Genomic DNA, 17,091 nt, shown 5'->3' on the forward strand with positions numbered 1-17,091 from the left:
AATTATTTGCAACCATTGGTTAGTCTACTTAAATTGCATGTAAATAATGAAATTACTGACCTAGTTACACTCAATTTAATGTAGTCCATGCATAAGACCCACACATACTGATCAATATTTGAAAGTATATAAGTAAATATACTTTAAATAGGAAAGGAAAAAGTGAGCGTGTGCTTCTGGCATTTCCTGGCACCTCAAAACAACGTCCCTGAATGTAATGATGAAATATGCACAAGCCATTGCTTTGGCTCATGTCCTGAAATCTGTACTAACCACATGTATTGTTCTCATTCTCAGCATCGGGTTCACACCATTCTGACGGCAGACCTGGTTATTGTGATGAAGCGAGGGAATATTCTAGAATATGACACTCCTGAAAGCCTCTTGGCTCAAGAAGATGGAGTATTTGCTTCTTTTGTCCGTGCAGACATGTAAAGGAATGTCTTACAGTGACAAGCACATTTAAAATAGTACAGTCATAATCTACATCATGGATCATCAGCCTGACTGTCGTGATGTGGTACCTCAAAGTTTCACACTTTCATAAATCTTGTTGGCTATGTTGTAGACCTGTATTTAGTAGAAACATCACAATATTAGCAGATATTGTATTACCAAGTTAGCATGTCTTCCTGATTTTTGTTATTACTGCTTAGTCTGCTTGTCATGGACTTCTGTTAAATGATTAAGCTACTTTAAGGATAGCAGGCTGTATTAAAACATGCTACTTGAAATAGCAAGTCACCAGCTAGTTTTCTCATCATTTCAGGCATAGAAGCTACAATGACAAATATAATACTTATTTGTCAGAATATATTTTCCTTTTTGCTGATGTCTCAAAATGATGTTGGAAGAAAACAGTTCTTATCAGTTAGAAAATTGGACACTTCAAACTTATTTACTGTATGGAAATGTTCCCTTTTTTCCATCTAAATTGCTTCCTGCCACTAAGAAATAATCACATACATAGTTCTGTAAAGCCATGATGTTAACTAGAAAGATTATGAAAAAAGCTTAGGTATTTGAGAAGAGCTACGTCCAAACAGTAATTAGCTCCAGAATTTAATTCATCTTTACATTTGGTAATGATCCTGAGCCCTAAAATGCTGTTATTCAGGATTCAGGATCATAAGCAAGTGGCCTTATTCTGCAGACTATACACACACATGCCTCTGTATGTAACTACTTATATATGTGTATTTCTAGGTGACAGTGTACTTTTACCAGGTATGCTCAGTTATGTTATATGTGTGTAGAATTTGTTCCTGCTTTAATTTACTGTGCCTGTAAAGTATATCCTAATGTTACTCTAAACTTTCTAGCTTTTGGTCCTGCTCCAATTTTAAGGTGCATATTAAGAGTTCAATACAATTAGCAGAATGTGAGTTCAATAGAACAAAAGTTCTAGTTATCAAAAGTTTTCATCTGAGAATCCATGTCCATTTGAAGCACTCTGATTCATGGAAAAAGAATGTATGCTCCCTCCACAAAGATGTGTTTAGCCTACTGAATTTTATATTCACTGTTGGAAAACCAGTAGTCATTTGTAAGGGACATATGTAGAATAAAATAAAAATTTTCACTCCATAGTGGTGAAAATATCCTGTTATTTAGCTTAAAGTGTCATTGAGAGAAAACTGCTTACTAATTTTGCTCTATTTAGCTTTTAGGAAGCAGTAACTAGTAGATGGATGTATTAGCAATATAGTACTTCCATGTATTGCTGGCATGCACCTGTTTTATAGGAGCATAGAGAGGAATTTACATGACATGTTACCGGTTACCTCATTCTCACTGAGAAATGTGGATTTACCCATAGAAATAAGCACTCATAATATCTGTAGGGTACACTGCTGTATAGACAGTGGCAGCAGAAACCTCACTACCACGAGTCACATCCACCCTTCTTACACTCAGGTGGTTGCTGGCTCCCTTATAACTTTTAAATTCTTTTTAGTCATCATTAAGTAACTCAAGTCAGGTTATTGTTCTAGTTGTTCATTTACGTATAGTATCTATTAAGTACAGAAGTGATTCATCTGGAAATACATACTAAGGAGATACATCACTATAAAAGACCAGCTCAACAAAATCAAAGTTTATAATTTACATTTAACTAGCCAAATGTTAAAACATCAAGTTATCACTAGGAAAGACATTCCTCTGAAAGGCCTGTGCTCTCCTTTTACACTGCCACTCACCACCTATTTCAGTCAGCCAGCCCTGTATCAGATACCAGAAGACAAATCTAAGTAATGGATCCTTGAGATCTGGGACCATGTCTTGTTTGTCTCTGTGACCTTGGCACTTAATACAAGCATCTGGCCCATGGTAGGTAGTAAACAATAGGTTACTTACCCATTGATAGTTTTACCACTAACCCTGTGCCTACAGCTATAATGTAGTCTCTCTACTTTCTGTGCTGTGTTTATTTTACTGTGAAAATATATTGGTTTGGTATTGTATAATAAATTACTCTTTATTTGCTCAGTTAAAGAGGGTGATTATTCTTTCATTTATATTACCATTGGGTATCAACCAAGACGGATCAATAGATATAAATCCAGAACAGTCGCCAAGACAATAAATGATCTCATCTTAATTCTGCTTCACAGTTGCCTCCATCATGCACATCATGACTTTAATATATAGGTTCCAGAGGAGTTTCCATTAAGTGGAACAGCTGTGTCAATAAATTTTATCACTGTTCTAATTAAGTAGCAAGATGTTTGGACTTCTCCCCAAGGTTTATTGATCAATTCATAAGGTTGTCTTCTAATCTCTTTTTGCTCGTCCTATACTGTACTTTGTTGTTCTGTTATACATATAGTACTGACAATTCCCTATTGACTCATTATTCAATATTAAATGCAACTTTCTAATCTCAGTTGTTCAGCATCAGAAGCATTAGCCAGGGGTCTCCCTGGTGGTGCTAGGGTTAAAGACACAGCTTTCAAGCTAGTGCCAGCCACTGTAGCAAGAGTTCAAGCCCTCCATTGCAGCTTGAGCTAACCCCAGCCAGGGAGCTGACCCACATGGCACAGCAGACCTTGCCTGCCTTTCTCCCCTCAGCAGCGTACTTCAGTACATTTTCCTGTTCTGCTCCTCACTGTCTCTAGTGAGTCCTCTAAACCCCATTCCCTGCATCTCTGGCCTACACCCCAATTATGCATCAATAGATCTTTAAAAAAAATCAGTAACCAAAAGGATATATAGCCCTTCGCTTCTGTTCAATTTTTTCCTTAGTCACTGCACATCATCTACAACAGGCTTAGTCAAACATTATTAAGATTCACTTGAATCAAACTGTAATGAAAGGTCTTGTTTCTGACTTTCTAGAAATCACCTCCAAATGAGATTATAAGTGACCAACTTCAGTTATAAACATCCACCTTCAGCCCCCTCACGCCTGTCACTGTCATGCCTGGCAGAGCCAGGAGGCATTATGTGCTTCCTCCCTTTGCTGACCTCACCTTACCCAGAGGGCAAGAAGAATCTCTTGGGGTCATTCCATAAACTGTTTTGTCTCCCCATAGGGTTTCATTCACTTAACTTTTTTGTAGCTGAAAAGATTAAAACAAAGGAAAAAAAAACAGTCCTTGTTTCCTTTGTTCATTCTACTGATTTTTAAATTCTTATTTCCAAACTTTTATGATCTGTAATGTGACCAGTTTGGGTAAGTTTCACTTCTGGTTATTTCACAGTATGGAAGGAAAGGAAATTAGCTCTAAATTCAGGTGGTTATATTAATTTTATTTAAATGATATTTTTCTATAGGCAGTCCATTCACACTCTGGTCATCACTGCCTTGTTTCTAAATTGCTAAGAGGGAGGGAACCATACCTCCCTCATTAACACAGAGTACCTCCCATATCAATATAAGAAGGTAATTGTCTCTAAGAACATGTTCCGTAATCTCAGTGCAACCAACCATCACAGATCACCTTCATTACATACTACATACAAGTGACAAAGAGCTACATTGATAGATCACTATTTTCATCATTTCATCTCCCCACTGCATAAATTAGTACCTTGTTCACATATAACATCAGTGCAATGCTTACTCCAACTGATTTCTCATGTTTCTCTTGAGACACACATGATCAGTTATTAAATGAAAGATTATTGGACTTTAATATTAACTAACCTTTAATATTAACAGATTTTCTACATCAAGGTATTTGCCCTTTGATTCACGGTAGCTGGCATTTGTTCCAACACCAGGTGACAGCAATTTTGAAGTTGTTTTAATCACTTTCAGACACTCAAAATGTCCACCAGTCCTTTGAATGTGTAGATAACAGAACCCCCATCTGTCCGAGCCCATTCATTCACAGGTTACCAGCTGTCCTCTAACCCCTGCAAACATGATGTGTGTTCCCACCACACACAGGCACCTGGTGGTGTACATTCCTCTTGCTATGAATCCTTCACACAGTAATACAGCACAGAAACAAGACAAGGGCAGGAAGTATAATTTCTAGATCAAATGCAACCTTAGGAAGGGATTTCACTTCTTAGTATATGCTAAAATGTATATGTAGAGATAGGAGCTTCAAGTGACTCTTTGAACTTGACTTTTAAAGTAACTAAGACAGTGAATAGGTTTTTTAGCTGAACAAAGGCATGATTTAGATTGTCATGAAAGGTTTGAACTGGGAATCTATAAAAGGTGCTACCTCCCTACTACAAGATGCGGCATGAAAATAAGGTTTGGTTCTTTGAAAAGTTAAAGATCTGCTATGTGTTCACCTTAGAATAACAAAGTGGTTCAAGGAGACCACTTGTCAGGATAGTGCCAAGCTTTATAATGTGCCAAAAGTAAATATTAGAAAACATAGATGATACACGTCTGGACATCAAGATGCTCAGGGACTTGACTCAAACAGAAACAACAGCACAAACAAACAAATGAGACACATCAAACTAAAACCTGCACAGTGAAAGAAAAAAAAAAACCCATAATGGAAAAAGCAGCCAGCTGATTGAGAAAAGGCATTTGCACATTTGACAAGGGGCTAATATCCAAAACAGAAAAATAACTCCTACAACTCAATGACAAAAAGAGTATATAACCCAGTAAGAAAATGGGCAGGAGATCTGAGTAAAAACTTTTCCAAAAATTACATACAGGTGACCAAATGGCACATGAATAATGCTCAGCATCACTTGTTAGGGAAATGCAAATCTAAACCAGTATCACCCCTCACCTGTGAAAAGAGCCTACATGAGAGACTGAGTACAAATGCTGGTGAGAGAGTATACTGGGTGCAGCCTCTATGGAAATTGTATGGAGATTACTGAAAATCACATGACTCCGCAACCCCATGCCGAGGTACTTATCCACAGACTGAAAATACCAACTTGAAAAAAATATCTGCTCCCCTGTTAATTATAGTACTAGCCCAATGGCCAAGACATGGAAATAACTTAAAAACTTATTGACAAATAAATGGATCAATAGGTTATGGTGTAAATAAAATCAATGTAGTATCTCTCAGTTATTATTGGGTTGTTAGTAAAGTCATGTCATATTTTTGTATATTTTTCAACCAAAAATGTGTCTGGCAATCTAATTTAAAAAAGAGATGAAATATCTTTCATCCAATATGTATGGAATGCCAGGTGATTATGCTAAGTGAATAGGAATAAGAAAGACATACTTTATTTACTGCCCAAATATTACACTCATGTGGACTGTTTCACTTGTGAAGTATTTTAGCCACACATGGATTGTAGACTACCTAGCAAGTGAACTGACAGAGCACAACAAAAGTAATCTGAGGCTGAGAACAATGTGCTGGTTATCTGAGGGGGAGGGAAAGAAGGTTGGAGGAAATGGATAGAGGTGGTCCACTTGATAACGGTGGATGGCACTAGAATGGGGTAAGTGTGGTGTATACATTTGTCAAGTTTTGAAGCTATACGTCCTAAACTCATACAGTATTATAAATCAATAGTGAATATAATTTATTTTAAAAGTACTATATAACATATGCTGAGAGAACCATTTATAGGAAGGAGACTAAGGGTCTAAATGAATCTAGTTAAAGTCTGCCAGACTCCAAAGATGGCACTTGAATCTCCAGGGGAGGGGAGGAACAGCGAGGGCGCTATGAAAAGCTCCTTCTACACTGGAATCAAGGAAAAGTGTGATGATCAGCTCTCAGGAAAAGCGAATAGTGGGCTAGAAACCTCCGAGGCTCAGGTTTCTGTCTCAAGTTTGTCAGCTTCCTTCTGTGCCTTCCCTCCCTTCAGCACATCCTTCTAACCTTGCAATCAGCCTTTATGAAGCATGCTTATCTCAGACAGAATCCTAAGTACTTGAGCACACAGCTCACCATCACCCCACTCAGACTGTCTAATTAAAGTGCCGGGCAGGGAAATCTACTTTGTCTGGCTCACTTCCTCCTCTTAAATGTCACGGCACAACTTCGATTACTTTGTGTTGGGTCAAGAATCGACCTCTGGCCCATACAACTGTGGCCAGCGAGTACATGCCAATTGGAAGTCTTGTCTTATGCTGAAAAGAACCCAACAACCTGGAGGGGGCATGAAGGCAAGAACAAAGATCTGAATCACAACCAGTAGTTCCAGAAAAAATGATGAGATTGGACTGGCTAATGCTTATTTTCCTTTAAAAAAGAAAAAACAACAACAACATGCCACGTGGCATCACCACGCCTCAGGAAGGAGAGCTATGCAGTCACATGAGCAGGGAAGCCAGCTGGCTCACAAACCCCCTTGGCCACTCTTCACATGTCCCCACGCCCTACCTTTGCTCCAGAGAGAGGGAAAGTCCAGAGGAGGATGTCATTTTCTTTTCAAATTAGAAAACAAAGCAGAATCTCTTGTCATATGTAATCACCTCTGAAATTTGACTTTTGAAGCCCAAGTTTATTTCCCTGTGGAAATGACAGCATAATGCACTGCCTGTGAGATACTTTCTCACAACCAGCCATTCAAAACAAGCAGTAACACCCACCTAGCATTGCACTGTCCCACCCATTTTAGGAGTCCCAGTACATCTAACAACTGCACACATTCTTTAGAGAAAGGCACCAATTTCTCCCAGTGACTTCACCCTTTTTAAGTGACCTGGCACTGGGCCCATACACTGCATTTTCTGTGTCCTTGGCAAGCAGGAAAGAGAAGATGTCAATTTGGTGCGAGTAGATTTCACCTGAAAATAGGAGCTTCTTTTTGTTTCCACTTGACTCAACTTCCACCATGTACTAGATGCAGCATGATATATTAGAAACATAAGGCATCTAGGCTTTTGGCCAAAGAGACAGGGAAAAAGTTAGTAAACCTAGTACTTCTTGAGAAATTCTTGGCTTAAATAATATTTTAATAAAGTTTAGCTACATATGCCAATAAAACAGATGACATGATGATTTATGATTTAAATATCATATATTATCTGTAATGTCTAAGACCATCTTATATCAAAGAGTGTGAGAGAATAAAACATTGGAGAGAAGTTCAGAGAAGCAATGTTAATCAGTTCAGATATCAATAGAATGTGCACTGCATAAGCCATCTCTTTAAAATGTTGGCAAAAGGATAATTGAAAGCTACCATGTATTGAACAGATAAAAGATGTGCCTTTGTAAGGATCATCTCATTTAAATCTTAACAACTCTGAAACATTGCTCTTTCCATTTTATAATGAGGTTCAGAAAGTCTATCTTACCCCAGATCTGATGGATCTAAGATGCAAACCCAGGCAATCTGACCTCAAGGTCCACACTGTACTCATGTGTTACAGCAGAGTAATGCTAAATGAGTGGACTGATTTCTCCTGGGGATAAATGGCTTATGTGATGTATAATACATATGAGAAATAACTGTGTATCTATGTAGAATGTGCTAAAAAAAAAAATGTAGCTGGACCAGATATCATAAGGCCTGAGTTCTACTCTTGGTTGCATCACAGAGCAATGGCTAGGTCTGGGACTTTATCACTTAACCCATGCGTTTCTATTTCCTCACAGGCAGAAAGGAAAATAAAAATGTGTGATTAAAAAGTACTTTGGTGACCTCACTGAGTTTTGGTGAATCAAAAATTAAGTGGTGGTGAGAAATTTTATAATTTAAAAGGAATATCCTAATATGAAATATTAGTATTGCAAACCCACTACATATACCTTAAGACAACATTTTATATATTGTTTTTAACTTACAAAGTAAGTTTTCCCCTCAAGAAATATGGTGATTGGTGATTCTAACTACAATGGTTAGATGATAATTAGAGCAAAGATAGTAGAGATGGCTCTAATTGTGGATATCCTAGGGTTCTGGAAAGACAGATACAAAGTTAGCCTATTGAGGTACAGACTGCCTAGTGAGATAAAAAAAAAAAAAAAACATATTTGCCAATAAGCATGTGAGAATGTTCTTGAACATCCTCATCATTAATTATACAAATAAGACAAAAGGTAAATCCACTAGCTGACTAAAATTACATAGATGGACAATACCAAGTGCGGGTCAAGTTGGAATGCTCACATACGACTGACAGGAATGTAAATGGTAAAACCAGTATACTAGCAGTGGCCTATACTCAGACCCAACAATTCTACTCCTGAATATGTATGTAAAAGAGCGCCTCCATTCACAAGAAACCTGTGCAGAAATGTTCATAGCAGTTGTATTCATATCGTTGAAGACTCAGAACAACCAAAAGCCTATCAAGTAAAAGCTGACTTACTCGGCCCTCCCTGGTGGCGCAGCGGGTTAAAGCACAGCACTGAGAGTCTGAAGCCACTTCCGCATGAGTTCGATTCCCGCCTGCCGCCTGCCCCGGAGGAGACCACATGGCGAGCCAGACCTCTCCTGGCCCGCCCGCTGCTTCCCTCAGCAGTGTACTTCGTGGATCTGCCTGTTCTGCTCCCCGCCGTCTCTGGTGAAGCCTCTCACCGCCCCTGAGCCTCTGGCCTGTACCCCAGTTCTGTATGAATAAATAAATCTTTAAAAAAAAAAAAAAAAAAAGCTGACTTACTCATACAACAAAGTATTACAATATAAACAATGACATGGCTAAATCTCAGAGGTACTAATGTAGAGTAAAGAAGGCAAGTATTGATGGAATCTGAACAATACAACGAAAGGAAGAAATCAGTCAAGAGAACAGTAGCCCTCCTCAGGACCAGAGTTTAGAAAGGGGTGGGGGTCATACTTTTAGGAAGCTAAATCTGTTTAAATCTTAACATGTGACCAATGTAGTAATTACATTACTGTATTGGGGGGCAGCTTTAAAAGGGTGGAGAAAAGAGAAAATGAATTTTAAAAAAAGAGGATTTTAATTACTAACATTAAAAATCCAATGGGCATATCAAACAGCAACAAAACTTGGATGAGAGAAATCTTCCTATTGCAACAGATCTCAGCTATACCTGAAATACAACACACTCTAAGCAGAAAAATGTGAACCACAGCTACAACCTACAGAGGATAGAATGACATGGTCAGAGAGACAAAGAGAGTGAGGTGGATGCTAAGATCCAGAACCTTTGCTAAAAATTTCAGACTCAGATGATTTCAGAATGATTGTACTTTCATGGAGTAGTTGATTATTACTCCATTTATACTATTCTAATCTGAATCAAAAGAATATACGTCAGTTCTTTTTACAAAGGCTATTTGTGTAATCCAAAACCAGGCAGAGGTAAAACCTGAAGACCAATCTCACAGACATTTATGCAAAAATCCTAAAGATTCAAAAACCAGCCCTGCATTACATTAAAATAATCATCCATTATGACTGTGGAATTTACTTCAGAAATGCAAAAATAATTTGACTTATTTTTTAATCTAGTTACACAATTCACCACATTAACTGATGCAGAAAGGAAAAAGCTACTTTGATATATGCTTAAAAAGTATTTTGTATAATCCATTGTCCATCACTGATTTTTTTTTTAAATATCTTAAAAAAAAAAGAACACATGTCTTTTGTATCAACTTGGATGGAGCTGGAAAAGATCATGCTTAGTGAGATAAGACAGAAAGAAAAAGAAATACTGATGGTTTTGCTCATAGCAGGAGTATAATGGACCAGGCAAGAAAATAATAATAATAATGAATAGTCATATACCAGAGACATTTTGTGGGGGTGAAATGGGGAATGGGATCAAACGGGGGAGGGAGAAGTGCATTGGACTATGGTGATGGCACACATGTGACTTGGTGATGGGAAACCCACGGGGATTACAACTGAGTTGAAAAAAAATGTACAAAATGTAAAAATAAACTTATATTTAAAAAATATAGATATAGATAAAACAGAACTTTTCGTGCAGACCTCTCCTGGCTCGCCTGCTGCTTCTCTTAGCAGTGTATTTCAACAAATCCACCTTTTCTGTTCTCCCATCTGTCTCTGGTGAATTCTTCCACCCCACTCTCCAGCCTATATCCCAGTTCCTCCCCGAAACACTGTATATTATACAATGTATAATATACAGGGCTGTATATTATACAGTGTGAGGATTGTTCTAATAAACAATAAACAACAACAAAATGAAACATAGCTTTAAAATGACAACCGTAATGACATACACTCCATATTCGGTAAACATTTGCTCAACATCAGTGAGAGAAATATGCTTGTTATCACTACTACTATTTACTACTGATTCAAAAATTCCAACAAATACATTTAGAAAAAAGTTGAAAGGATCAGTTAAATACTATTAAGGAAGCTGTCAACGTTACAATTATTTACAATTATTTTAGAAAATGTTGTGTTTTAAATGGACTGGGCCTCTGCTACAGCCTTCACATACTCGCCTTATTTAGTCAGACAACTCGAAGAGGCAAACGCTAGCATCTCTGTCCTACAAAGGGAAAGCTGCAGCTCAAAGAAAGTCTATGCAACTCCAGGAACCAAATTCATGGCAGACATGGAAATCCATCCCCCATCTATCTGACCCTAAAATTCTGAAGGTCTACAAAGGCAATAGTCTATTTCATGCTTGCACCACAATTCCTCAAGGTTTAAAAAAAAAAAAAGACTCAAAATACATTTCTGCAGGTATAAAGAGAGCTCATTACCCATTACCCATTTATCCTAAGAACAAATGAAGTAATTTGACATTTTAAATCAGCAACAACTATCAAATATTTAATTCTAATTTGAACCTGTTTAGAAAAATGACCTGGTGAAAGCTTTTCTGGCACAGATCATTTGTACCTACAGGAAAATCCAGATCAGTTAACAGCAGAAGCAATTCTGGCACGTGGTCATTGGAGTGAACACTTTAAAGCTTTCAACTCTATAATCCCTACTGCAGATGGTATTTTTGAAAGGTGGCAATAAGGAGCCACCCTACCGAGAGTTCTGGAAAATGTCTGCTTTCTCTTTCCAAGCACCCGCATGAGTCACTCATTTTTTCAAAACATAGTGACGTGTGAAAGCTTAGCAATGGATCAGGACGTTGTTGGAAATTGCTTTTTTTCCTAAGCACTTCAGAAAAGCCAGGGATGGGTTTCTGTAGCAGGAGAAATCTCAGGCTCAGTCGAAAATGCCTTTCTTTGGCAGAAGAACATCAAGGCATGATTTCAAGGCCTGGAAAACTGAGCAGTGACAGCTGCTATTCCTCATCTGCCCTCAGGAGAGACACTACCAATGTTATCAACACAAGCGTTTTGTACCCTTCAGTTAGAAAACAATCACCACAGCACTCCCAGTGGGATGGAAGGAACCATTTTTCTCCTGGAGATACTATTACAGCAAAATAGACTTGTTGATTTCCTGGGTCCTAGTACTTTGTGTTTTTTTCCCCAGTATCTTGGCTGCCTCCCTCAGTGCCCAGTGTCTCAACTAAATTCAAATTTTGAGGTGATGCCAATAGAAGTATTAGCACTCTGAAAGTGGTAGTCTCAAAATAATATTCAAGCCTATCAAATAATGTTTTGTTTTCTTAGTCAGAGCTTAAGGAAGGTAATTACATAGTAGTTGAACTACCTGTAGTTATCTATAGGTAGTTAAAGTAGCTGTAGTCTGTAGTCCACACTTCCCAGCCCCACATCCAGCTCCGAGAGGGTTACTTTTGACTGTTACCAAACCAGCCCTAATAAATTATTAACAACTGGCATTTAGTAGGTACTTATCACTGTCCAATCACTACACCAGCAACTTCGTATGGATAATGTCATTTTATCCTCAAAACAATTCTTGGAGACTCTCATACCCAAAGTGGGCAAGAGACTCTCTTGGGGGAACTTTTAAGGGTGTTTAATTTTATTTAAAGTTTTTATGCCTTTTCATTACAGATATTTTAATTGGGGCCCAAAGATTTCATACATTATTCTATAATTGTTCAATAAAGTCCCACGTGTTTCCCATGTCTAATCCTATGTCTCTGGACAATGGATTCAATTATCCCTATGAGGTCAGGTCCCATGACAAAGCACAGGATTTGGGGTCCAATGTTTTGGATTTGTCGTTGCTCTCTACGTATAGCTTCATTAAGTCACTTTACTTAATGATTTTGACAGCCTGACATACTGGATGCGGTTATTATTTTCCACAGCCTCAAATATTTATACTCTCCGTTAATTCCCATTATTCGCTGGGTAAGCAGACACCAGTGAATTCACTTTGCAACTGTCCATCTCATCTCCTGCTGTTCCTCTTTTCTATCCACAACAATGATTTTGCTTTTGCTTTTCAAACCCAGCAAGTTACTTGCCTCAAAGCCTGCATACTTGCTCTTGGCCTGCATGGGACACCCTGTCTTCACTTGAGCACCCAATTTTTTTTTTCTTTCAAATTTTACTTTCCTAAACTGGCCTTTTCTAGGCACTAGGCAAAGTTGCCCAATCTCTAGTCCCAGTTACTTATTTTATCTTTATCCTGCTTTGTTTTCTTTATAAATCTTAAATGCCATTGATAATTACATAATGTATTACTTGTCTCTGCATTTGCCAACAGCTTCTGCCCCCAAGAGGCCTTGGGACAGGGGCTGTCCTGTCACCTCAATACACATGTCAAAGCAGTGACTTAAGAGGCATTAAGTGTCTTTCCTGACTTGAGGATCTGCACCTGTGAGTTGGCATAAAACTGAGTTGTTCAGCAGGTAGCTGGATGGAGGCCCTTTTCATGAATGATTCTGATGACTCTCTTTGAGGAAATGGAACAACCTAATTTACAGGACAGTCTTTTGCACATAAATGGATACATAGCTCAAAAAAGAAATGTTTTCTTAACGCATTGGAACAGATAGGAGAGTTATACTGTCATTCTCATTTTATGATAACTCCAAAAAAGTGAGTTTATAACATGTTGTTTTGATTACAAGTTTATGTAACACTTTTATTAAGCTGATTCCAAAGCAATACATTCCAAAGTGGTTTATATGAGGACACTAATAAAGCAGCAAACCGACCAACTGTTATTTGGGCCGCAAACATGAATCGTTTCCACTGTCATTCTGAAGTCTCTCCAAATTCTTAAGTCCAATATGGCTCAGAAAATCTAAGAGTTCAAAATTCACAAGCCCAGTCAAAGGCAAGGTGATCAAACACCCAGACTTCACCCTTCCTCTCAAGAATACTTCCAACGAATTCAGTGATTGGTATTTAGTAAACAATCTGGGAAAATCAACCTAATACTTTCTCCTCTTGTCTGAAGACACACAGTATTATATTTTAGATGCATGGAAAATGTAAAATGCTTTAGCTACATATAAAATGCTTGTAGGATCCTAATGGATGCCTACTTCCAAGTGAATGGACAGCCTGGGATTGCTTCCCTATTTCAGACATTTCTCCAACATAAGCAGATTCTAATAGGATTTCTAATTAGTCAAGAAAATTGTAAGATTTTAAAAAGCTAGCTCTGTTCTAAATGTATTACTGGTGTCTTCTAGTAGGAGTAAAGAAAGTTAGCCCTCACTCCTGAAAAAATTAAGTAGAGACTAAGAAAACACATGAAACTTTTATTATAGCAAAATGTTATTTAATAATTAGATGAATAAAAGACACCTTAGGTGCTTGAAAGATGGATTCCATTCATAAATTTCTCAGCACTAAATTTAAGTGTTCACTGCTTGGAACATAATAAGAGAAAAGATGATCAAAAGAGGAAACTAGAGATCAAGCAATTACTATCTATTCACCAGTTACAATGCATCCTTTGAAGGATATAAGTGCTTCTATTAAGTCCAGAATTGCCAGATTTCAGATTACTGTGTGAGTTATAAGAAATGACTGCAAAAACATGGGGGAAATGAGAGTAAATGCAAGAAAGTGATAAGCATGTGTTGCAAACTGTGTACTTAGTCCTTCTTCCCTTCACTGGACAAGTCCACACTGAGGACTGCTTCAAGGGACAGCAACGCAGGGCACAGCGTGTGCCCACAGCATCAAGCATGTGCCCTTACCCAGCTTCCACCCAATGCCAAAAAAAAAAACAGAGGAAAAAGACATAAATGGCAGGGGCTTCTGGGGCGGGAGGAGCGCACGAGACGATGGTGACGGCACATGGGTGAAATGGTTGGGGGAAGTCCACAGGGATTAGAACCGAGATGAAAAAATGCACAAAATGAAGAATACTGTAAAAGAAAAAAAAAGAAGGAGTTTTTTAAGGCATAAAAGGAATGAAAGAAAAGAAAAAGAAAATCTGTACTCTTATAACACCCTTTCTTTATATTTTGTCTAAATGGTTACTGTATGTTTTCAGGCATACTGCTGTCATATGTTTATTTGCCAACATCTAAATAACTTACCTCTGTGATATGTATTCTTAGTGCTTATTCTGAAATCAATTTAAAGTACTAACTAGTAGAAAGTATGGTTATAGCTTGTCATTTCAAAAAATCCAAACTTGCTTTCAAACTTGCCTGTTTGAAAGAATATATCTCATTACTATATATATACATATACGTATATACATTTACATACATACATATACACACGTGTGTGTGTATATATATATATATATATATATATATATATATACATATACGTATATATATACATATACGTATATATATACATATACGTATACCTATATGTGTATATATATATACACACACACACATATATGGGGAAGTAAATGTTTTTGAATGTTTGTGTGTGTGTGTATATATATATATACATATATATATAAGGTCTACATATGCATTGTCACCAAATAGAATCTTCACAGGATACAGATATAGATTTATTTCTGAATATTCTCCTGTTTTTCCACAGTCGTTCATCTCGTCAGTCCAATATTCCTACTATTTGTTTTACAATAAATCTCACAACCACCTGCTCCCAGTGATTGTAACATTCCTTTGCATGACAGATTGCCCAAATTATAAATTGCCTACTGACATGGCTTATGCATCCCAGACCTCATTCCTTTCGTGTCAATAGTTCTCAGTATCCCCTCTGCCTGTCACAGAATGTTGGAACCTGCAGGGACTCTACTCAGAGAATCCTCTGCGCCATAGAGGCCTCTGCTGTTCACCCTCCCAAAGCGGGCTCTTCCTGTGTTGTCTTCTATGCAAAACTTTCCTTGTTTTCAGCACTCCACCCTGAACTATCCAGACCACCTTGCTGAGCATTTAAGGTTATGTATGCATGTTTCCTCCAAGATCCCAACATGCTTCTGAGTTCACCTTTTCCAGACATTGATTTAAAAGAATCTGAGCACCTTGCAAAGGAATTTGAGCTATGCTAGAAGATTATGATAAACTAAGAAAAACATATTGTAACAAGGTGGTCCCTAAGAAAAAGGGAAGTTCCAGGTTCCCTGCCCCACCCAGGGACAGGAGGGTGGAGCTGAACAGAGAAAAAGGAGAAGAGAGAAGAAGAGAAGGAAGCTGGATGGAGAGCCAGAAGGAGACCTGAGGAAGCCACAGGGAGCAGCAAGCATGTGATGAAGAAACCGTGCTTGTTTCCTGACCCTGGACTGGTTAAGGCAGATGTGGGTGAGATACCTGTAGGGAGGTGACTATGGCAGTGTTTATATTGATTTTGATGTTGCTCTTTTCCTGCCAGATTTGTCTGGCCATCTCTGACCCTTTTCCATGTGTCCCAGCCAGAAGGTGCTTTAGTCTGTCTAGTGGCAGGCTTTCAGGCCTTGCTTTGGGCCCATCCCTTTTGGGTTGACTTTTGCCCACGAGGGGGTGGGTAACTTCAGGTGTTTGATTTAGAAGCTATATTCTCTTTGTTCCATATTGTATATTCACTGTATTAAAGTCCCTTTTCATTAAAGTTTTATATGTTTTGTCTTGTTGTGGCGGATGGCAGAACCCACTTAGAGCAGGCAGGTTTTGGGGCTTCAGGAGTATCCCTCTCCTCCTGTTCTGGAACAGATTTACTGCCCTATAATAAAATCACTGGCCTAGCAGCCCTGATTTCATGGGCTGTTGGGCAGAGGGGAGGTCAGTATGTGAATAACATACTGTGTGTCCAGGTTGGTGACTGCCCAGGGAGTTCCAGAGTAGAGCTTCAGGGCTGCTGTGTTGCTGACCTTGCTGCCTCAGTGCTGACTGAAGTAGCTTGCTGCTATAACATGGCCTCTTGTCAATACTCCCTAAAATTGCTCCTAAGGCTCTCCTCTGTGAATGTCTTTTTTCTGCTTTCCTGCCTATGCCAAATCTAATCTTTCCAAACTAGATCAGATATCAATCAATCCATCAAGCTTTCTTTAGTCGCCTCCTCTTAGTATCTCTCATTTGAATTTCCATGACACAAGATGTATTTCCTTTCTTGTTGTAATCACATCCATACATGCATTGGTTTATCACCAACGGCTGGTCTATGACCACATCTGTCTGCCTCTTATGATTACCAACTTTGATTTTATACATATAAACCTAAAAAAGTAAACTTAACAGAAGTGTTGGTTCTCCCTGGTGGCACAATGGGTTAAAGCATCACATTATGAAGCTCTCTGAAGCTATTATAGCACAAGTGCCATCCCCAGCCAGGGAGCTGACGCACATGGCATGTCAGATCTCTCCTGACCCGCCCGTTGCTCCCCTCAGCAGTGTACTTTGTCAATCTGCCTGTCTGCTCCCCACTCTGTCTCTGGTGAATCCTCTCACCCATCATACCTCCTGCCTGTATTCCTGTTCTGTAAGCATA

The 17,091-nt window shown here is 38.4% G+C and overlaps 1 protein-coding gene across 1 annotated transcript in view; it reads left to right on the forward strand.

Annotated features, from left to right (window-relative positions):
- The window catches only part of ABCC9 (ATP-binding cassette, sub-family C (CFTR/MRP), member 9), a 109,756-nt gene extending 107,302 nt beyond the window's left edge, over positions 1-2,454 (forward strand). The window contains exon 39 of the mRNA XM_012732915.1: positions 298-2,454. Within this exon, the coding sequence (XP_012588369.1) occupies positions 298-435 (138 nt within the window). The 3' untranslated portion in view covers positions 436-2,454. The remainder of the gene's footprint in view (positions 1-297) is intronic.
- Positions 2,455-17,091: the final 14,637 nt, after the last annotated feature.

Source organism: Condylura cristata, unplaced genomic scaffold, assembly GCF_000260355.1.
Source record: "Condylura cristata isolate star-nosed mole 26May11 unplaced genomic scaffold, ConCri1.0 scaffold00036, whole genome shotgun sequence".
NCBI lineage: Eukaryota > Metazoa > Chordata > Mammalia > Eulipotyphla > Talpidae > Condylura > Condylura cristata.